Here is a 23515-nt window from a genome sequence, read left to right as displayed (position 1 = left end):
TGTTCGCCGGCTGTCGGCTTACGGGTTCCTTGGGTTACCAAAAATAAAATCTAATTTAACATAAATTAATAAAGAATAAAATTGTCATAAATGTACAAATTTGAGGTTTTTTACGGTTAAAAATTATTTTTTGGTAAATTTATCATAAATGTACTAGTTTTAGGTTTTTTGTGGTAAAAAAAGTTGATTTTAGGTAAATTTATTGTAACCGTATCAATTTGGGTTTTTTTTGTAGTTTTAACATTTTATTGAAATGTAACAGAAGAAGTCTTGGGTTATCTTATATGATATCAAAAAAGGCTAGAGTTATATCAATATTACCTCCCGAATAAAATAAAATATGCATCAACTTAGTCATATTATTCGCTATGTCCTTATGTGGAAAGTGTGCTTGGAATTCTCATCTTAGCCACGCTCACGCATATCTTCATAAGTCTACAATTCAACAAAGTGGCTCCTTTTTATTCCGTCAATTGCTTTGTTCAGAGTCTTTTGCATAATGGAGTAAACTCCTCACGCATCGAACACTTGATCTTCTGTTTTGGAAAGTTCATGCCTATACTTCTGTATTTGAAACGTCATCAGGTCGAATGCATTAAGAGCAGAAAGAGCGAAGTCGTGCCCATCAGTTCGAGAGTTCATCAATAAATGTCCTTTCCATAAATGGCTGTGACAAATATGGTTCATCTATAAGGGAGATGGAAATTTTCCAGAAATGGAACTGTAAGTTGCCGGTCTGATTTCTTCCGTTCAATTGAGGAAAAATGCGGGTTTCTTTCTTTCTTTTAAATGACGAAGAGATCGTTATTTTAATCCGCATCATACTTGTCACTTTTATAGTTCAATGATAAAAAATAGACTTCGTGATACCATTAATAGTATTATAGAAATCTCTTTAGTTAACAGCATGTCACGAAAGTGGGAATAGGGTTGCGAGATTCGAGCGATCATCTTCAGAAAATATTTTTAAATCATTTATTTTTCGTAAAATAAACGTTCGTTTAATTATTATTATTAGTATCCTGAGAAGAGAATATGTACACGGCCCTGTGCTGAATAATCACATGGAAATTATGTTAGGCCTCTATGTAGTGGAAGTAGGCAAGACAACAACTTGTATTGTACGGCGAAATTTGCTCCATAGCAGGATCGGGAAAATTGAGATGTGGTCCATCCAAATTTGGCAAAACCGTCGGTAGGCACGACAATCAATATTCGATAAATGGCCACCCTTTTTTGGTTGCATTTGCTCATTGGAATACTGCTCAATTTTACAACTTAGTTCAATAATTAAAAGGAAAACTTTTTTCAGAAATCTCCAATTTATGGCAGTGTAAAGTGGGTCCTCCTCTCGTGCAAAAAGAAAAAAAAAAGTGGGTCCTCAATTCTCGCACGAAAAAATGGGGTTACAAGAGTATATTCCGAAAGTATATTCCGAGTCGGTTCCAACTTTTGCTCAAGTAGAATCCAGCTCGTTTGAACGAGGATGAAATGTCTATAGGTGACTGGGTGTGAATGAGCTTTTCAAATTGTAATTACCGGCCTGTAACTCCACTCAAGTAAAAAAATTATGCAATGTGAAAGTGGGAAAGCGAGAATTTTATTCTTGGCTAATATAACATAAAACTTCAAATTATGTCCACTATGACATAAATAAACTCAAAACTTACTAATTGTGACACAAATTACCCAAATATTTTTTTTAGGTCATAAAAAAACCCCGAATTAATACATTCACAACAAATATACCTTAGATGTAATTAAAATAGATGGTATATATGTGTTTTTTTGTGACACAAAAAAAAAGTTGGGGGTTTTTGTGTTACAATGGGCAAATTTAAGGTTTTTAACGATAGAAAAAAGTTTGAGGTATTTATGCTACAATTGGCATAATTTGAGATTTTTTTTTTTGGTATTTTCCCTTTCATTTTTCTGGTTTTTAAAAAGTCATTTTGTGTTAATTATTTTATATTGCATGTTGGATAGCTAATAGCATTTTTTTGTTAAGAAAATTCGGGCTCGGTCCGGGCCCTCTTTTCATATTTTGTCAGCCCGGTCTTGAAAAAGTCAGGTCCGGTCTGTTTGAGCCGGGCCAAAAATCCCCTCCAGGTCTGGTCCACCCTGAGAATTTGCACTCCCAGATCCGAGTTCAATTCCTGCAAAAGCTTTTCCCCAGTTCAACAAAGAACCAGAAGTCTAAGCCTTAGAATTTAGAATGCTTCGTGCATATAATGAGTCGTTCAATTTGAATTCAATAAGCCGGGCCCAGGCAAACCCCCAACCATATAGTTGTCCTCCCATCCCGTGAGTTGGCGATTATATTTATTAAGAGATGCCCGTTAGTAAATTAAAAGCTCGGGGAGGACATTGCATATTGGGTTGTTCATGGATCGTATCAAACAAATTAAAAATTCAGAAATGACATTGCAAATTAAGTTAGTGTTTATAAATCATTTTTGTAATTTCTTTTTTTAAACAAATGAGTCGTACATCCAAAAGTTGCACATTTACCAAAGCTTGAAAAATCATCTCGGATCTTCAGTCGTTGATCCAAAGAGGTACATATGTTTGAATGACCCTAAACATAATTTGCTTGATGGTGGCAGACGCTTGATCCAGCTTGCGTGTCGGCAATGTTTTGAGCTGTTTTGGCACCTTCATGAAAGACCCATCTCGTTTGATCAACACAAGCAATCGTTTAATAATATCTATAACAACAAAGCAATCATATTAACGAGAATCCCCTATGGTGAGATACGATGCAAATTCATATCGATTGTATTACGGTCTTTCATAAATGGATCGACACTCGATCTAGCTAGCACAGTGGTGTTTTAAACTACTCCGACACCTTCACAAAAGACCCATGGTGGGGGACGATGCAAATTTATATCAATTAAATTTTGACACTCTATACCAACGCTCAATTCATAAAAGACCGAGGGTGGAGTATGATGCAAATTCATATCAATTAAATTTTGATACTCTATACCAACACTCAATCCAGCTAGCATATCAACGGTATTCCAAGCTGCTTCGGCACTTTCATGAAATTATATATATATATCGAGAACAATGAGGCAATCGTATTAATGAAAACAACGATACAAATTTGTATCAATTCAACCTTCTACACTCCATAAATGGATTAGGTGAGAGAATTTTTTAATCAATGACAAAGATGATAAAGCTATGCTGCAACACCTAATGTTTGGTGCCCATCAAAATCGTTAAATACTAGGGAATGGTTATGGAGACAAACGGGTAATGTTCCCAACCTATTTATGTCGAATTTACTGACAGGACTTCGTAAGTCAGATTGCCGTGTGTAACAAGATTTTAGGAAATGGTTCTTTCTCTCTCGACATGCAAAGCTTATAGTCTACCTTTATGGTAGTTGCTCAAGTAAACCCTAAACTTGAAGGTTTTTCCACCATCTCCCCCACTTCATTTACCTCGTTTTCTATTACTTTTACAATCCCCATCTATTTCGTCTGGATTACATTGCCTTGTTGTAGATTGCATTGAAAATGGATAACGCCACCCCAGAACGCACATCTTCCTCACCTTAATATCAGCAATTCATTCATGATTCCACTTATTTCGGTTCTTCTGGTTTGGGTTTGGGTTTGGCAAGCTTTGATTACGTCCCTCCTCGTCTCTCCCCCTCGACTTCTTCGCAAACCCATCCAATTTCATGGTTTTCTTCGACTTCTTTGCAACCCTTTTCACCCCTTGAGTGTGTCCCATTCCATTGCATGTAGAATCTCTCCCTGCCTCGACGAGTCTGTGATCTGCCCTGGATTATGATTTCATGGACACTAATGACTAGGAGGCAGATTCGCGACTTGCTGCCCTCTGCAACAGGTTGGGTTGACTATGCTTCACTCATGAAATTGAAGTATGGGATAACATGCCGCCACTGGAGAAAATTGTAGAAAGCAAGCAACTTTTAGTCGGTAAACTTCTCTCTAACCCCTCAATTAATTTCCAATCATTTCAAAATACTCTGAAGCAAGCTTGGCGTACAAAACAAGTAGGGATTTCCCAACGTGAAGCTGGCCTCTATGTTGCTAAATTTAAATCTAAAGATGAAGAACAGGGGGGTCCTAGAAGGCGGTCTGTGGTTATTTTCTAGTCACTTGGTTATTCTTAAGCTATGGATACCAAATACGCCACTACATTGCTATGATTTTTCCACCTGTACATTTTGTGTTCAAATATTCGGTCTACCACTAGAATGGTGCTCGGATCAATTACTCAACAAACCAGTCAAACGTGTTGGGAGAGTGCTTGAAGTCAAACTAGAAACAAAGGACGGCACAACTTTTAGAGCAAGCAGAGCCAGGGTCGAAATCAATCTAAAGGAGCCATTGAAAACATGGCACTTAATTCGCATTAATGGGAAAACTATATGGCTAGATTTTCGCTATGAATAACTCCCACATTTTGCTATTCATGTGGTAGGTTAGGCCATTACGCTACGTATTGTCAGGAAATCCCCTTTACTGAAGCAAAAATGTCAGGCAAAGAAAATATGGCCTTTGGCCAATGGTTACGTGCAGAAGTTAAAGAACACAGTCCGTATAGGCTGACCTTTTATGGAGATTAGGACAGATCTACAGAGATCGAAGAAGTGATTCCAAAAATCCCTCCCTCCTCGATCATTAAGGTCCCTGCTCCCCCCTATTGAAGATACTGATGCTGGAGTTCAAAACAGACCAACTATGCCTCCTATTCACCCTCTTATGAAGCCCCTTCAGCCGCATAGCCACGATGGTAAGACAGTAGGGCACTCATCCAAAAGTGAGTTGACCCCTGCCAATACAAAGATGAAGGGTATAAATGATGTTTTTATGACTGACAAAGATAAGCATGCTGGAACTATGAAGATATCAGTAATCCCTCCTACCAATCTAGAGGTTGAACCACTCCAACCACGCCATCATATTAGTCCCCTGCCACCAACTTCTTCCATGGGAACCCTGATTCCTATACCTGCAAAACTAAAAGGAATTCAGGACCAGAACACGGGTGCCCCAACACCCAAGAAGCTGAAGCATACATGACTATCTACTAAAGCAGGAATAACAAAGAAGATTAAGAGATATAACCCATATGAGTCGCGTACTCATATTACTGATGATTTAGATGAAACCCAACCATTGGAAATACCAGTATACTCGGCTGAAGAGACTCGCAAATGGGTTGAGGTGGCTTGCCCTCAAAAGCCACCAACTGAAAAATGAAACTCCTCAACTGGAATTGTCAATGTCTGGGCTCTTCCTCGACAGTTCAAGCCCTTAAAGCCCTAGTGGCCAATGAAAGGCTCGACTTGATTTTTTTGATGGAGACCAAGAATCAACAGGAAGTGCTAACTAAAATACAGCGATGGCTTAAATTCCCAGAATCCCATTTGGTTAATCCTATTGGCTTAGCAAGGGGTATGGCCATGTTTTGGCAGGCACACATTTCTTTCTATGTGATTCAATCTACTCAGGATCGCATTGATATGATATGTATGGACTTAAGAAATGGCATACCTATGCGTTTGACGTGTATCCATGCACCAACAGTTTTTAGACTTCGCCAATAGCTATGGACAGATCTTCAACAAATTGCCAACTCCAACTTTTCACCTTGGGTTTGTGCTGGTGATTTCAATTAAATAACCTATCACTGGGAGAAAGTGAGAAAAATGTTAGCTGACTTTAATCGAATGCATTCCCTTATAGAAGTATTACATGACTGTTCATTAATTGACATAGAGAGTAAATGTTGTGCATTTACCTAGATGAATAACCGAGATGGAGATGATATTGTGAAAGAGAGGTTGGATAGGCTGCTATGTAATTTGGATTGGCGACTTACCTTCCCGGATGCTGAGGTATTTGCTTTACCTGCGATGGGTTCTGATTATAGCCCTTTACTATTAAACACTAAAGCAAAACCCGGCAGAAGATATAGGCCTTTTTTGTTTGAAGCGTTTTGGTTACAAGATCTGGAATGTAGGGAGGTCATCGCTAACGCCTGGAATTCAGCAACGATCTTTGTTTTTGACCTACCATATAAATTGAAGATTGTAAGTTCAGCCCTTACACATTGGAGTCGTGTAAAGTCCTCCAAGGCAAAAAATCAAATTTCAGCTTTGCAACAGCAACTACAACATATCACTAATCAAACCCATGGACACCATGATAAAATGACAACAACTAAACTCAAGGCAAAGCTCCAAAAACTTTGGCAGCAAGAGGAACAATATTGGGCAATGCGATCTAGGATTAACTGGCTTAAGTGGGGTGATAAAAACACCAAATTCTTCCATGCAACTACCATTTAGAGAAGACAAAGGAATAAAATAAGAATGCTGATGGATGCTAACCAGAGATGGGTGCAAGATGATAAAACTTTGAAGGAGATGACGTTGGATTTCTTTTTGAACCTTTATAGATTAGTGGGTCATCGCGACTATGGTCCCATTCTTGCTTAATGCCCGAGTATTGTTACAACAGAAATGAATACTATCTTAACAGCTGTGGTCACTTGAGAGGAGGTCCGCATAGCAACATTCCAGCTGGGAACGACTAAAGCCCCGGGCCTAGATGGCTTGAATGGTCTTTTTTACCAAACTCACTGGGATATATTACAGGATGAGATATTCCTTTCAGTACAGAATTTCTTTCAAACAGAAGTGATGCCCACAGCTCTTAATAGAACTATTATTTCTCTAATATTGAAAACGCCTCATCCCAAGAGTTTGGATCAATACCACCCCATTAGTCTTTGCGATTACGCCTACAAAATTATCCCTAAGGTACTCACCAATCGTCTAAAGCCCTTGCTTCCTGACTTGATCTTTAAGGACAAACTACCTTTGTGAGTGGGCACCAAATCCAAGACAACATCCTAATAGTACATGAGGTACTTCACCAAATAAAGATTAGGAAACAGAGATGTAATTTTCCAGCGGTCTTAAAAATGGACATGCAAAAGGCATATGATAGAGTGTAATGAGATTTCTTGAAGGATTATCTCCTCAAGTTAGGTTTCCATCCTACTTGGGTACAGTGGGTGTTGCAGTGTATTACAACAGTCTCTATTAGCATAAAATTCAACGGAGTGCAATTGGAGTATTTCCACTCGACGCAAAGCCTTCGATAGGGCGACCCTCTTTCCCCTTATCTGTTCATCCTGTTGGCGAATGTCTTATCAACTCTCATCCATCAAACCATTGACATGGGGAATCTTAAGGGTATCCAGCTAAACAGGTGTTGTCCTAATCTTTCTCATTTGTTTTTCACCGATGATGCAATATTTTTCTTAGATGGCACAATCAAGGAATGTCAAAATCTCGCCAACATAATGAACCTATACTGCTTAGCTACCGGATAGGCTGCTAACCGGAATAAGTCAGGTATTTTCTTCAGTAAGGACTGTCCTTGTAATTTACAGGAAAACCTAGCTAGGAAAGTTAGAATTCCTATGCTCGACAGAACGGGTAAATACCTATGAATTCCTTTAATTGGGGATGTTCCAAAAGAGACATGTTCGCCTAGCTTTTGGGTAGGGTGAATAACAAACTCAAAGGCTGGAAAGAAAATCTTATTTCGAAGGGTGGTAAGGGAATTCCGATTAAGACTGTAGTGCAGGCGATCCCACAGTATGCTATGTCCATCTTCAAAATTCCTATGTCACTTTGCAATTCTATTGAAAAGAAGATTGCTCATTTCTGGTGGCAGAATGATTGTCGTAAGTCAGGAATTCATTGGAAACAATGGGAAATCCTAAAAAGGAGAAAGGAAAAGGGAGGCCTAGGTTTTCAAGATCTCATTGCTTTTAATAAAGCAATGCTTGGCAAACAGGCCTGGTAGCTTGGCAAACAAGCCTGGCGCTTAATCCAACAACCTTTCTCACTATGGAGTAAACTGTTTAAGGGTCTTTATTTTCCCTCAAAGGATTTCCTATTTGCAGACAAAGGTGCCCAACCCTCCTGGGGTTGGCAAAGCCTACTATTATGAAGGGATTCGATATCACCAAACCTTCAGTGGTCAGTTGGCAATTGGACACAGATCAGAATTCGCACAGATCGTTGGCTACCCAGAGGAATACTCGACGGACCAACAGTTAAAGAAGAACCTGTGATTGTGGTTGACCTACTTGATGAGGACTCTAACAACTGGAATGTTTCTCTTTTGCATCGCTATTATGATGCTCAAACAACACAAGACATACTCAGAATTCCGGTTAGATCCAATTTTGCAACAGATAGACTTATTTGGACAGCCACAAAACAGGGTCACTATACAGTAAAAAGCGGATATCATGCAATCAGAAATGTAGAACCAAGAACTATCAACAATCAAGTCTCATCATCCTTTCAAACACCACAAATCCTTTGGAAAAAACTTTGGAAGCTTAAACTTGCACCCAAAGTTCGGATTTTTCTTTGGTCCATTTGTCATAATGCACTGCCAACCAAAGACAATCTTTTTCATCGACACATCAGCACAGAGCTGGTCTGCACACTATGCCATAATCATACACCAGAGACGATTCAACACCTTCTTTTATTATGTCCATGGACACACAGAATCTGGTCTCACCCTCACATTAGCATTCGAATTGCACCAACAGAAGTACATTGTATTGACGAGTGGATTGCAGATCAAATTGAACAGCAAAAGACCTCACCTGATCAGGAGACTGTTGCCATTGTTTTCTAGCAGATTTGGAAGGCACGAAACAAGTCCATTTTATATCATCAATGCCCTAATCCGACCTTTGTAGTGGATGCAACTCTTGCACAAGTTAAAATCGCTTAAAACTCCACCTATCTCTCGGCGGAACCAGGATGTAATCATTCTGACCATGTCAATTTTTGGCGGCCCCTTGATCTAGGCGTCCTGAAAATAAACATAGATGGGGCTTTTCACACAAATAGTACTGAAGGATCTATGGCATATATCTACCGAGATCACTTGGGGAAAATGTTAGAATGATTTACCAGAAGTGTTGCCGCTTCTTCGGCATTGTAGGCTAAGATCCAAGCGCTCATCGTCACTATGCACCATTTGTTGCAGCAAAGCAAATCTATTGTTCCACTCCAAGTTGAATCAGATTGTCTTCTGTTGGTCGAAACCGTTAACGATCAGCAAAAGCCGCCATGGGAGGTCTGAGCCTTGTTTGCTTAAGCTGCCGCACTTCTCCCTTGCTTCTCACATCTTCGAATTAGGTTTTGCAGACGGGAAGCTAATTTTGCTGCAGATTGGCTACTAAGGCCCATGGAAATGGCTCATTACATCCTAATTAGGCCGCCTCTCCTCCCCCTTTCTTGGATTTGCTTTACTCGAACGCTTTAGTAGCGGGTTATAATGTTCCTTTCCGTTGAATGTTATTTCATTTTCATTATAAAAAAAAAACAAGATTTTATGCGGAAAGTCTCCAATTAAAGAATATATCGTTGAGCAGATCGCTCTCTCCCAAATAATTTATACGCGGTCACAGGGGATGAGCAAGCCAGACATTGATGAAATAACCTTACTGGATACTCTAGTTCTCACGGAGGAAAAAACACGACAATGGGCTTTGGTAGCTAGCCCTAATAAGCCACTAAGTCACAAATGAAGATAATGAGTTGGAATTGTCAAGGGTTGGGCACACCCTTGACATTCCATGCTATTAAAGCCCTAGTGGCTCAAGAGAGGCCTGTCGTTTTATTTCTAATGGAAACAAAAAATAAAGAGGAGTTTTGTAAGAGATTACAATGCCGATTGCAGTTTTAGCACCGTTTTATCATCAATCCAAGAGGTATTGCTGGGAGTTAGACACTTATTTGGAATGACTGGGTAACTATCTCTATTATATCGAGCTCCATGCACTCTATACATATCAGCTACACTAATGGGGAAACAAATCATAGTATGAGAGTGTCTTTTATTTATGCACCTACTGATTTCCAGGATAGGGTGAGATTGTGGGCTGATATAGCATCCATGATAACTCTCTCTCAGGAACCCTGGGTATGCTTAGGGGACTTTAATGAAGTGTTGTATGTATGGGAGAAAGTGGGGAAGCGACCAGTTGAAAATTATAGAATGAAAGCTTTTCAAGAATTCCTAGATCATAGTGGACTGATGCATATAGATAGCAAATGATGTGCTTATACTTGGGCTAACAACAGAGAGGGAGCTGAGTTTGTGAAGGAACGGTTGGATAGAGCATTATGTAATATCGAGTGGAGGGTGGAATTCCCTTCAGCGAAGGTCTTTGCCCTTGTCACGCCCCGATCCTCGGGCACTCACACATCATTCTCAGTTGGTCGATTTTAAAGTGCGATATCCCAGGACTATGTATCGCCGACCCTTTCATTTATTAAGCACATGCGGAAGCAGTTATAAATCCCTAGACAGTAAATCGATGGGATAGAAAAGCAGGGCCATATTTTTCATATTGAAACTTATAACCAAACTTTTATACAAAACGCAAACCAAAGTACTTCATAACTATTCACATCAAAATGAAATTCTCAAAAGAAGATAGAATCTCAGTACATCCAGGTCGTACTTAAGATCCCTCTAAGTATTATCCCCTTCTTCCAAAAATTCTTCTCCTCAGGTTCCACCCCAGAGTTCTCCTTCTCAGATTCTTCCTCAGCTCCTCATCGGGGTCCTGAAATGATTTCCCCAAACCAAGATGAGACTATGTCTCAGCGAGTTCTACCCCACAAAGCCCCGATTAGTAAACCATTATACTATAGGCTGCCTATACACGCATAGGTCAGAAGACATACATTGGCATCAGTCTCAACCTGCAATTCAAGGTTATATACAGATAATTCATATATCTCAATGCACAATCAGTCAAATCACAGTTCAATCGACTTAGTCATTTACATGTCAGTCGGACCATTTCTAGGTCGATTCGATTATTCCATCTCAATCCCCAATTACGAATCATGATCCTCAGATCACATCTTAAGCATAGGTGGAAGACATAGTCCCACTCGACAACATTCAATATTTAATGGCTTTACGGTCCCACTCGACCACTTTCGATATTCAATGGCTTTACGGTCCCATTCAACCACTTTCGATATTCAATGGCTTTATAGTCCCACTCGATCACTTTCAATATTTAATGACTTTACGGTCCCACTCGACCACTTTCAAAATTCAATGGCTTTACGGTCCCACTCCACCACTTTCGATATTTAATGGCTTTACGGTCCCACTTGACCACTTTCATACCCAACAATTTTTCAATGAAATAATTAACAACCATTTAGGAATATATCCTAAAAATTCATAATTAAATCAATTCCATACAAATTACAACTCAATTAAATAAACGGATTGCGCCACGACGATCAGCACGAGATTTCAGTCATCGGCCATCTCAATCTTAATTTCCGAAAAATAATTAATTAATTAATTAATTTCGAAAATTAATTAATAAATATTAAAAATTCAATTTAGCTCAAAATAAAGCCTAATTAAATAAACGGACTTCACCACGATCATCAACATAATATTCCGGTCACGAGCCATCCCAGTTGAATTTTCGGAAAATAATTAATTAATTAATTAATTTCGAAAATTAAATAATTAATATTTAAAATTCAATTTAGCTCAAAATAAATCCCGATTAAATAAACGAACTTCACCACAGTCATCAGCATAATATTCCGGTCACTAGCCATCTCAATTGAATTTTCGGAAAATAAATAAATAATTAATTTAATTCCGAAAAATAATATTTAAATACCAAAAATTCCACTTAGGCCCAAAAAAGCCTAATTGAAGCCCACTAAGGGTCGGAAAAAATCCCGAGATGCTTTCAATAAATAGTAGACTACGTCTACTTGCTAATTGCACAATCAATTTATATAATTTACATCACAATAAACTAATAATCCCTAATATATTCTAATCTAATCACCTAAACCTAATTAATTAAAACTAAACAACCCTTAAGCATAATTAGCCAACTAATAAGGAATTAGTGAGATTACTCATCGGATTTTAGCGCAAAACGAACCAATCCGACGGGGACGATATAAAGGTCGTTTCTTCCCAAAGAGACTCACGGATCTGGGGCCTGGAAACGGCCCAAAATCGGGCCCAAAGCCGTTGGAAACCCACTCGCGGGTTTGCTGGATTGGGCTGGCCAGAGCTGGTTCGGTGGCTAGGGCAATGAGGGGAGGCCGATGGAGGGTGAGAGGGACGCCGGGGAGGCCAGGCGGTGACCGGACGAAGCTGGGCGGTGGCCGGAGGCGGTCAAGCTGAGCTAGACAGAGGCGAACAGGGCTAGGTCGCGCGGGGAAGGGATGGCGGCGAGTGGTGGGCGCGTTGGCGTGTGCGGACGGCTGAACGGCGTCGACGGTGGGCGCGCGGGCGGCGGGACGGGCGGCGACGGCTTCAGCGAGCTCTTCCGCTTCTGCTTCTGTTTTCTGTCTTCGTTCGCTGGGTGTCGAGCGAACAGGGGAAGGAGAGAGAGAGAATATCGAGAGAGAAGAAAGAGAGAAAAGGGTTTTGACTAGTCAAAGAGGGAAAAGAAAGAGAGAGTAGGTGTGGGGAGGGGGAATCGCATGAGGGGGAGGGGAGAGGAGAGAGAAGGGAGAGAGAAAAAAAAAGAGAGAAAAGGGAAATTAATAATACCATTATTCATATTTTCCTTTTCTCTTTCCCTTTCCCTTTTTATTTTCTTTTGGTCTTCGATTTTTCCTCCGATAATTTCTTTCTTGAAATTTCGGACTCGTCAATAATTTGACTGACGATGAGACGATCCTAAAAATGAATTGTGACACGCTCGAATATTTGATTCCCAAAACCGAATCAAATTTCATGGTTAAAATCGACCGGACGTGAGTCTAATCCAACCAATTAGGTAGCTTTTAGAGATTTTATCGCGGATATATCCCTTAACGGCTTCACCCAATAGGTTAGTTAATTCGTGAGTGATCAGCTTAGAGAAAAAGGACTAGAGGCGCGCCGACGATATGTACATTTCATTTTATCGAAACGGAATCGAATTTCAGGATGTCACGGCCCTTCGGCTATAGGCTCAAATCACGCCTCTTGCTGGTGGTAGGGGTGTGCATGGTCCGGGCGGGCGGTTCCCGACTTAGAACCGGGAACTGCCCGCTAAGGACCGGTTCCGAAAAATCGGAACCAGGATCCACCGGGAACCGGACCGCCGGTCCGGTCCGGTTCCCGGGTGGATCCATGGAACCGATTTTGACGCCAAAAATTCTGGTTTTCAACAGCGAAACAATTTTGGTTTCCCGGACCACCGGTCCGGAAGTTTTGAGCTCTAAAATTCCAAGTTCCAATCTCCAAAAACTAAAACAATAATTAATAGACGAATTTCTTTTGCATTAGTCCTCCCTCTCAAGCTCATTATCCACCATGAATTCTTTCGAAAGAAAATAATGAAAACAATAATAAAATGAGCAAAAGGGAAAGAAAAAAAGCAAAGAGAAAGAGATAGAACAAGGGACAGCAGAACCAAGTTCCAACTGAGGCTACTTCAATTATCTTTCGTGATGCGACGACACCTTTTGAGCTAGCCGACACGCCATTACCTTGTTCCTCACACCCCACACCACATCCACCACCTCCGCACATGCTCATGATCTCCCAATACGGCACACAACCCATGGAATCATCACTCCAGCCCATTCCTTTCCCCGTCATTTCCCGATTCCATTCCATTCCACCGTGCCAAACTGAACATAATAGTCGACCAAAAAGCCTCTCGTGATCAGTGGCCACAGCCTCAAAACCCCCCAAAATCTTCCAGAGTTGCAACTCAAAACCAAACAGAGACCAAGCCAAAGCGATGCGATAAAACTAAAGAACGGACCTTGATGTGAAGCGTGCCTCCACCTAACTTCCTCCCGATGTTGCTGAGGAACTCCAACCAAGCGGTGTTTTCGTTGAAGCAAAGCTCCTTTCGACGCTAGAGAGCCGCTGGAGGGAGAAGCAAATCAACAAGGTACTACAATTGCAAGTCTTTCATTACTATACAAGGCCGTAGACAATTAAATCACCTGCACAAATGCGAAGGGGCGGACAGCAGTGGCAGAGGAGCAACAGTGGCCGCGCCGGCGTTGAGGCTCAAGGAGGAATCAAAGACGAAGGGAGTCGGGACTGAGTGTCGGCGAGGGGGGCGGACAACAGAGGCGGAGGAGCAGCGGTTGTGGCGAGTGGCGACCGGCGCGAGGGGGCGGACAGTGGCGGAGGAGGAGCAGCGGCGGCGGCGTGGATGCTTGGTGAGGAATCGAAGACGAGGAGAAGAGATTGAGGAAGAAACAGAGATAATCAAAGACGAGGAAGAAATTGGAAGAGAATCAAGAGATGAGACGCAAATTAGGGCTTCGTACCTTGTTGAGTGACAGAAAAGGGGCTCGCCGGCTTGGTCGAGAGTTCTTGTAGAGGCGGAGGAGCAGCGGTTGTGGCGAGTGGCGACCGGCGCGAGGGGGCGGACAGTGACGGAGGAGGAGCAGCGGCGGCGGCGTGGATACTCGGGGTGGAATCGTGGAATCGAAGACGAAGAGAAGGAAAGGAACAGAGAGAATCGAAGGCTGAAGAAGAAGAAACGCGAATTAGGGCTTCGCGAATTAGGGGCAGGAGGGCTTCGCGACTTTTGTTTTTTGTTTTTTTTTATATTATAAATAGTACCGGTCCGGTCCGGGTGGGCGGGCGGGCGGATCCGCCCACGGAACCGGAACCGGACCGGTTCCCACCGGTTCTCAACAATTGGACCGGGAACCGGACCGGTTCCCTCAAGAACCGCCGGTTCCGGGCGGTTCCGGTCCGGTTCCGGGCGATCCGGGCGGTTCCCGGGTCCAATGCACACCCCTAGCTGGTGGATTTTTTTTCCTCAACTCGAAAAATGACCAAAGGAATTTAAATTTGAAGCTTACTAGATAGAAGATGAGAAATATGAGCAATTCATGCTAGATACATGGAGGGGTCTAGCTGAAAGGACAGAAGGATTGTGCAGTAAACTCAAACAACTCACCATGAAACTCCATCCATGGAGTAAGAAAAAGCTTTCAAATGCCAGAAAGGCAATCCATAATTTAAAAGAGAAGATTCAACAACTAACCAACTGTCCAATTCTGGATTATGATAAAAATAGAATGCAATGGCTGAAAGATGAGATAGAATGGTTATGGCAACAAGAGGAAATTTATTGGAGGATGCGATCCTGTATTCAATGGCTCAAATGGGAGGATAAAAATATTAAGTTTTTTCATGCAACAATAGTGCAAAGAAGATAGAGGAATATAATTACTATGCTGAAAAATCCAAATGGAGAATGGACACATGATCCGGGACAGATTAGTCAGCTGACCATAGCTTTCTTTCAAGAACTCTACACCTCAGCGGGGGATCGAAACTTTCAACAAGTTCTGGATCAGTTACCATGTTTGGTGACAGAAGAAATGAACCAGGCACTAACTGGAGCTTTCACACCCGAGGAAATCAAGCTCATCACTTTTCAATTGGGTGCTTTAAAAGCACCAGGACAGGACAGACTGAATGAAAATTTTTTCCAGTACCATTGGAATGAAATCAGCTCAGATATCCAAAAAGAAATTACCCAATTTTGTGAGTCTGGCCACCTCAATCCAGAGCTGAATAAAACTATAATTACCCTCATCCCAAAGGTCAAAAATCCAGAACAATTGGATCAATTCAGACCTATTAGCTTGTGCAATTTTGCTTACAAAATCATCTCAAAAGTGCTAGCTATTAGGCTGAAAAAATACCTCCCCCAATTGATTACTATGGAACAAAGTGCCTTTATCCAAGGAAGGTTAATTCAAGATAACGTGTTACTAGTGCAAGAAGTGCTCCATCAATTGAGAACACGTCGCCGAAGAAGGAAATTCTAGGCAATCCTTAAACTAGATATGAAAAAAGCCTACGAGCGAGTTGAGTGGGATTTTTTAGAGGCTTGCATGCGAAGAATGGGCTTCCATGACAAGTGGATCTCTTGGGTGATGCAATGTGTTTCTACAGTCTCCTATAGTGTCAAAGTGAACTAACAACCTCTACCATATTTCAAACTATCTAGAGGACTACGGCAAGGTGATCGACTGTTCCCATATCTCTTCATTATAGTTTCAAATGTTCTATCCCAATTGCTACATAAAGCTGTTGATAATCGTAGCATAAGAGGGATCAAACTTAACAGGGACTGCCCTACCCTCTCCCACCTAATGTTCGCAGATGATCTTATCCTATTCATGGATGGGAAGCTTATAGAATGTCAGAATGTAGCTGCTGTTTTGAATTAGTACTATTTTGCATATGGTCAAGTTATTAATTTGAATAAATTAGGGATATTTTTTAGTAGGGACTGTCCATTAGCTTTAAAACAAAGATTGGCAACTGAGATGAGAGTCCCAGAACTTGAAAAAATAGGAAAGTACCTCGGCATATCCTCAGATTGGGGTCGATCAAAGAATGAGATGTTTGCATGGATTTTATTAAGAATAAATGCAAAACTAGAGAGCTGGAAAGATAAATTAATGTCCAAAGCAGGAAAAGAAATACTAATCAAAGCAGTGGTACAAGCTATCCCGCAGTATGTTATGTCGGTCTTCAAAATCTCACTATCTATATGCTGGGCCATTGAAAGAAAAGTTGCAGATTTTTGGTGGAAAACAAATGATCAACATAAAGGAGTCCATTGGAAAAAGTGGGAAGTCCTAAAGGACAGGAAAGAAATAGGTGGGTCGGGATTTAGGGATTTGATTATATTCAATGAAGTTATGCTCGGTAAGTAAGCCTGGTGTTTACTCCAGCAGCCTGAAACTCTATGAGGCAAGGTCTTTAAAGGGCTATACTTCCAAATGGGAACTTCCTACAAACAGCAAGTGGTAGCAACCCCTCTTAGGGATGGCAGAGTTTAATAATTGAGAGGAATATGATTATACCATCTTCCCGATGGATTATTGGCAATAGTGAGAAGGTTCAGATTCGTGAGGATCGATGGCTACATAAAGGTGTCGTTGGAGGGACAGCGAACAGGGGTGATCCTAAAATGGTGTCGGAATTGGTGGATGAAGCCCAAATGGCTTGGAAGGAAACTAGAATCAGGGAATTGTTCGATCAGAATACATTGGAAGAAATTCTAACGCTTCCTCTAAGTAGGACAAGTCCGAAGGATAAAATTATATGAACATCAACCAAAACAGGCACATATACAGTTAAAAGTGCATATCATTGCAAACAAGCCATACAACAAAACCAAAAAAAAAAAAATGAAGCCTCCTCCTCCTTCCAAATCTCGAAAACACTATGGCGTCGTATATGGCAAGCTAACATACAACTGAAATACAAGCATTTCCTATGGAATCTCTGTCATAATGCTTTACCAACAAGAGCTAACCTTCGGCGAAGACAGATTATCTCGAATGACCTGTGCCCGTTCTGCCAAAGCTTCCCGGAAAAAGTGAACATCTTTTCCTCCTCTGCCCATGGACGAATTAGTATGGGAACACCCCCAAATCCAAATATATATAAATCAACACCAAATCAGCCATATAGAAAAGTGGATCCTTGACTTTCAACACCCAACGATTCCTTTCAAGCTACTTACCCAGCTATTTTGGCAGATTTGGCGAGGGAGGAACGAACTGGTATTTCGAAATTAGCGACCATGCCCGACGAATCTCCTTGAATCAGCCATCAGCAAACACCAACATATCAGTAAGTGCATCTCTCGAAGAACTAAAGGAAAAGCCCAAAAATCAAACTCACCTACTCAATGGAACCCTCCAACCTGCGGCTGCTTCAAATGGAACATAGATGGCTCTTTTATCAGTGACACCGAAGAAGCTGCCGTCACTGAAGTGTGCAAGGACCATGCGGGGACACTGGTCGCTGGTTTTGCTTGGTCGGTGAGAGCAGATTTGGCCATTCAAGTGGAAGCCGTCGCTGTGGTCGAAACCCCAAAATGGCTGTGGAAGAACTCAATTGCAGAACATGAAGAAACGAATTAGGAAATCCAAACAGATCAATTTGAGTTAGTGGAAGTGATAAGCTTTTTTACAGATCAGCAAAGGGCACACACAGATCAGAGTTGGGAGGAAGCTTTTACGGGTCGAATAAGCTGGGAAATTAGGCCCCTGCACTGTGAAGCCCACAACCTATTAGCCACAATTCAGCCCATCAAAATTACCCATTGTAGAAGAGATGCGAATGGAACTGCTGACTGGGTGGTGAAAGCCCAACAAAAAAACATTTTACCAGACAACTGGATCCAATATCCCCCATTGAATCTCTTGGATGTTTTATGTCCGGATATAGCTCATCTAAACAATTATCAATGAAATCTACGTATGCTTTCTCGACCAAAAAATAAAATTAAATTGGTACATAACTAGCTATCAAAGATTTTGTTCGAATTTCTTTTGTGGTCTCTTAACCTGTGCGAATTCGACTTCAAATTTAGGTTAATTGGAAATCCTCAAGAGGGAACCGAGCATGAACCCAGCCAATGTAGTAATGGTTATTTCCATGCAGTCATGGAGTGTTGGAACACAAATGAAATTGCAAAATGATAGGGTTCAGTGCGATATAAATAATAGGGCAGCTTGCTCTACGAAATTCTCTTTCTAGACGATCCCTCTATTCTCCTCCCTCTCTCTCGGATCACTTCCTCTTCGATGATCACCTTTCTTATATGTAACAAGATTTGTGCAGGAATTTTTCAATTAAAGGATATGTCGCGAGCAAACCGTCCTCTCTCAAGCAATTTGCACACAATCGACCAGTACATAACTAGCTATTGAAGATTCCATCTGAATCTCCCTTTTCGGTCTCTTAACTCGTGCGGACCCCACTCCAAATTCAGACTTTTCTAAGTCAATCCACACGCGCATCTCGACATCAAGCACGGTAACCATCGTCTCCACTCGATCCTGGAGCACCGGAACATGAATGAAATCGCGAAATGCTTGGTTTCAATGCGAAACAGGGCTCGTGTCACGAAATACGCCTTCATCACGAGATTCATTACATGTCACATTCTTCTCAAAGTAAGATGCGACAAATACAGAAGGAGAAGACAAGATCAGAGGTGCATGAGGCATCTCAAGGACTCCCCTCCCTGGAGCAGCTGGAACGCTTCGTTGATCTTCTCGAACGGGAGCTCGTGCGATATGAATTCGTCCAAGTTCACCGCCTGCCACCAAAAAAAAAAAAAAAAAAAAATCAGTAATTTTCCCCCCTTCAAATTAACTTTTTTCGTACGTGCGAATATGGTTAAATTTGCTTTTTTTGGGGGTGGTAAAAAGGATAAGGCGCAACGGCGAGGCAAGTTTTTTTTTTTTTTTTACCCGCGCATGCAGTCCTCAGCGAAGCTGGGGATGTGGGTCTTCCCTTTGAAGCCGCCAAAGACCGAGCCGGTGATCTGTTGCCCGTTGAAGAGCTCCATCGGATGCAGTGGCAGCATCTTCGGGCCCGGGTGGACTCCTAGCAACACGGTCAGGCCCCATCCCTTACAACAAGCCGAGTGTCATCAATTCCTCACTAAGTTAGATACTTATCAAACATATAAAGATCCTTATGCTATCTATATGATAAATAGAGATGAAAATAATATTTAAAAAATCGTGTGATGCATATCTTTGTTTTTTTTTTTTTATCTTTATTATGTTTGGCATGTGATAAAATAATGTAATTTTAATTTTTTAATTGATTTTTTTGGCGGAATTATAGTATTGGATGGAGGGGAGATGACGTACGAGATGGGTGGAGAGGAAGGCCTCGCGCAGGACGGCCGAGTTCCCGGTGCACTCGAAGCTGTAGTCAACGCCACCGCCTCCGGTCAACCTCTTAATCTCCTGCGGCGCAGAAGAACCGCCGTCGATTTCCAACAGTCAAAAATACCGCTCACGCCCTCCCATCCCGTCGGATCTACCTTATTTACATTTTCTTTTTCAAATTTTTAGTGGATTTCTTTTCGAAGCACATGCATCATAGCCATACCTCATGCGATGCCGTCTCAAGCCCCTTGGGGTTGATGCAGTCAGTGATCCCTAGCTCTTGGGCTTCAAATGATGAATCAGCATTATGACATCATAAATAAAAATATCGAAATAATTTCTTATATTTTGATGACCTAAGACAATTTTATAAAACCAATTAATCAATCAATTAATTAATTACCTTTGACGAATTTAGCAGGGTTGATGTCAACGCCTATAATCTTCGATGCGCCTCTCGCACGTGCTCCGGCCGCAACCTGCGCACGATCGAAGGAGTGTCGAGGTGATACTTCGCACGGAGATTGATGTTTGACTTCTACTCCCGGCGAAGACGTTGACTTCTCTTCCCAATAAAAACTGGGCAGTTGATTTTTTTCACTTATTATTTTTCTTTTCAATTTAGCCATGCTTTCTCGAGGTTGACAGAATCATATGTATACGTACCGCGAGACCCACGGAGCCCAAGCCGAAGATGGCAACAGTCGACCCGGCCTTCACATCGGCCGTGTTCCATGCCGCTCCGACACCTTCATGTCCAAAAGGATGACTATGTTAATTCCGGATAATATTCTTTGTATGTATCCAAACTAGGAAAAAGGACATTCCTTGCGATTTGTGCATAGAGATTCTCTTCCAAAACGAGAACGCACTTCGCATCAACCGTTCAAAACTCGAGAGAGAGAGAGAGAGAGAGACCGGTGGAAACGCCGCAGCTGAGCATGGCCATCTTCTCGAGAGGGAAGCCGGGGTCGACCTTGACGACGCAGGCGGACTCGACCACCGTGAACTCGCTGAAGGTGGAGGTATTGAGGAAGTGGAAGATGGGCTCCCCCGTCTCCTTGGTCCGGAACCTGCACCCGCCGTCGGCGACCATCGCCTTCTTCATCGGGTTCACCCCGTAGTCCCGGCACATGTTGGTCCTCTCGCACCTGCAGTACTCGCACTCGCCGCACTCCCCGTTGAAGATGGGGACCACGTGGTCTCCTTCCTTCAGGTCCGTCACCCCCTCCCCAACGCTCTCCACGATCCTGCCAATCGACGTTCATCCGAAACGTCAGTCGAAAAATCACTCCACACCGAGATTTTTAAAGAGGACGGTCGTGTGCCCGAGTTCGAGTTCGGTACCCGGACGCCTCGTGGCCGAAGATCCGGGGATACGCCCTTTGAGATTCGTTCTGCAAGGGGAATAGAGGGAATGTCAGTGCTTGATATGGCAAGAAATAATGGCAGAGATACCAAAGACCCCACTCGTTATTTGATCACCTCGCCTTTCCAAGCGCTGAGATCCGTGTGGCATATGGAAGTGAAGAGGACCTTAATCCGGACCTCCATCTTCTGTGGCGGATCCACCAGGATCTCCTCCATCACCAGCGCCTGTCCTGGTCCCCACGCCACGGCAGCTGCCACCAGATACAAAAAACAGAAACCAAACCATCCGATCATCATCGATGAAACCCTAGCCGCGACAGAAAGATGGTATGCGACGCTATCTAGAAACGCGCAGACAACTACGAAATCCGTCCTGGACGATCACTTCAGTCCATTCGAAAACCGGGTCGAAACCGGCTCTGTCAACCCGAGAATCGAGGGTAAGATGTCTCTTACCTTTGCAGGTGATGACCTCCCCGGCTGTGTTGTTCCCCATGTTGCTGTCTTCCTTCTCCGTCGGCTGCGGCTGCTGCTGCTGCTTCTGCAAAATCTTGATCCTCAGAATAGATAGCGGTATAACCCTAACGAGGATTTTCCTGCGTGAAATTGCACCGAGAGGCGACCGTCGTATATATAGCCAAGGCTAAGGAGGGGGATAAAAAAGAAGAAGAAGAAGATCTGTATGCCCGAAGTATTCGTGTCGCCCAGCTGATCTTGCACGGTTAGTAGTTGACAGAAAAAAATTCAATGTTATATGTCAACAACTTTGTTGGCTGGCCCTTATCCTTTACCGTCGCATTAAAGGTTGCTAGATCTTTTCCCAAATTAGGTCACACTTATCCGCGTCGCCACACACCCTGTACCCCATCAAACACACACCCTATACCCCCATCGAATTAGTTATGAATAAATACTAATTCGGTTGTAAACTTTTCAATTCTGCCAATGCAATTCTAAACCTCTGGCGAGACTCAGCTACAGTCCTTAGGGTGTAGTCCATAAGGGGGCAATCGCTGCCAGGTAGGGCTTACGTGACACGTCGATATGGTCGGCTTTATTTAAAATGACATCCTACTTGAATCGTCGCTTAAACTATCTTTGGTAGTTTCGGTAGCAATCACCAAAAATACTTTATTGGAATTTCACGCAAAGACTTAGGACTAGGTTGGCACAATTGAAAATTTTGAATTGACGTAATGTTTATAGTAAATGTTTAGAGCTGAATTGATAATTTTCTCACTTAATCAAATGCAACACAGAATTGTTGACACTGAACCGGTCAGTAAATTTGTAACTGAAGCTCTCGCGATCAACGAGGAAAGATTCTACAATTGTTATGGTCTTTTTTGGGCAGATAATGCGTCATGGGTTTCGTGGAGATCTTTGCATGTTGTCCGATTGAGAAAGGTAAGAGTATGACATGAGATGAGGATGGAAATTGGCAGAGGATTTGGACGGGTTGACGAGGCCGGTCGATACCTTCTTTAAGGGCAAACGATCCAAATAGAGGTTGGTTGAGGTTGCTAAATGTCTTCTTAAATCCTCCCCCTTTGGCAATCCTAGTTCATGGGTCCTCGCGTATTATGGGATGATGTCCTTGTCTTTGTATTTAAGGTTACTTTCACCAATCTTTCATCGAAGGTTGATCTCTCTCTCTCTACATGAAGAGGAGAAACCAGACTTCGATTAAAACGACCCATTTTTTGGCGGTTGACATGAACTCTTCGCGACCTTAGTTACCTTAAAATTCGGTGCTTCAAACCACGTCGTATGCCGACACACGCATGAGCACGGCTTTGGATGTCCCTTTCCTTTTTTAGCTTACTTATTTAAGGGTTAATACCACGGAAAATCTCAAATCGATATGCCTTTGACAGCCAAGCTAATTTTTTTTACTATCAAAAACTTTAAATTATACACTTGTGACAAATTTACCCATCATTAGTTTCCGTTAAATTTTACCGTCAAATGATTGAGTTGGATAACACATGGTAATTGACTAGTGTATTGGTTTGAAATTTATCCTCTGTTTATTATAGATGTATTAATTTGTGATTTTTTGTGATATTAGTCCAATTTAACATAAACTTATAGTAGGTAAATTTGTCACAAATGTACAAATTTAAGATTTTTATTGTCAAATAATTAATTTGGGATAAATTTGTCATGGATGTACCGGTTGTCGCGACCTCTTTTTTTCTGGCGCCCGCAATCGGGTACAAGCGCCTAAGGAGGCTAATGGCTCGGCTGAATTTAATTATGCCCGGACTCTCCCAAGTCCGCCAATTCACGACTTTAATAGTTTAAGTTTTTAACCTATAAATTAATTTTAAAATGGAGTCGCCACTAATCGATTTG

At 41.9% G+C, this 23515-nt stretch overlaps 1 protein-coding gene across 3 annotated transcripts in view; it reads right to left on the bottom strand.

Moving 5' to 3' along the window:
* LOC104444116 (alcohol dehydrogenase-like 4) overlaps window positions 1-21745 on the bottom strand; it is a 28835-nt gene extending 7090 nt beyond the window's left edge. The window contains exons 1-10 of one of the 3 annotated variants that reach the window (XM_039304525.1): window positions 21614-21745; window positions 21272-21408; window positions 21134-21183; window positions 20705-21036; window positions 20453-20535; window positions 20190-20265; window positions 20010-20071; window positions 19766-19864; window positions 19358-19518; window positions 19068-19204 (exon numbers count right to left, since the gene is read on the bottom strand). In XM_039304525.1, coding sequence (XP_039160459.1) covers window positions 19093-19204; window positions 19358-19518; window positions 19766-19864; window positions 20010-20071; window positions 20190-20265; window positions 20453-20535; window positions 20705-21036; window positions 21134-21183; window positions 21272-21408; window positions 21614-21653 — 1152 coding nt within the window. In that variant the 5' untranslated portion in view covers window positions 21654-21745 and the 3' untranslated portion in view covers window positions 19068-19092. The other 2 variants (XM_039304524.1, XM_039304523.1) reach the window with 2 other exon arrangements.
* Between the last annotated feature and the right edge of the window lie 1770 nt (window positions 21746-23515).

This window comes from Eucalyptus grandis, chromosome 11 (genome assembly GCF_016545825.1).
Source record: "Eucalyptus grandis isolate ANBG69807.140 chromosome 11, ASM1654582v1, whole genome shotgun sequence".
Taxonomy (NCBI): domain Eukaryota; kingdom Viridiplantae; phylum Streptophyta; class Magnoliopsida; order Myrtales; family Myrtaceae; genus Eucalyptus; species Eucalyptus grandis.
The sequence above is the reverse complement of the archived record's forward strand: the minus strand, read 5'-3'. Positions and strand labels throughout refer to the sequence as shown.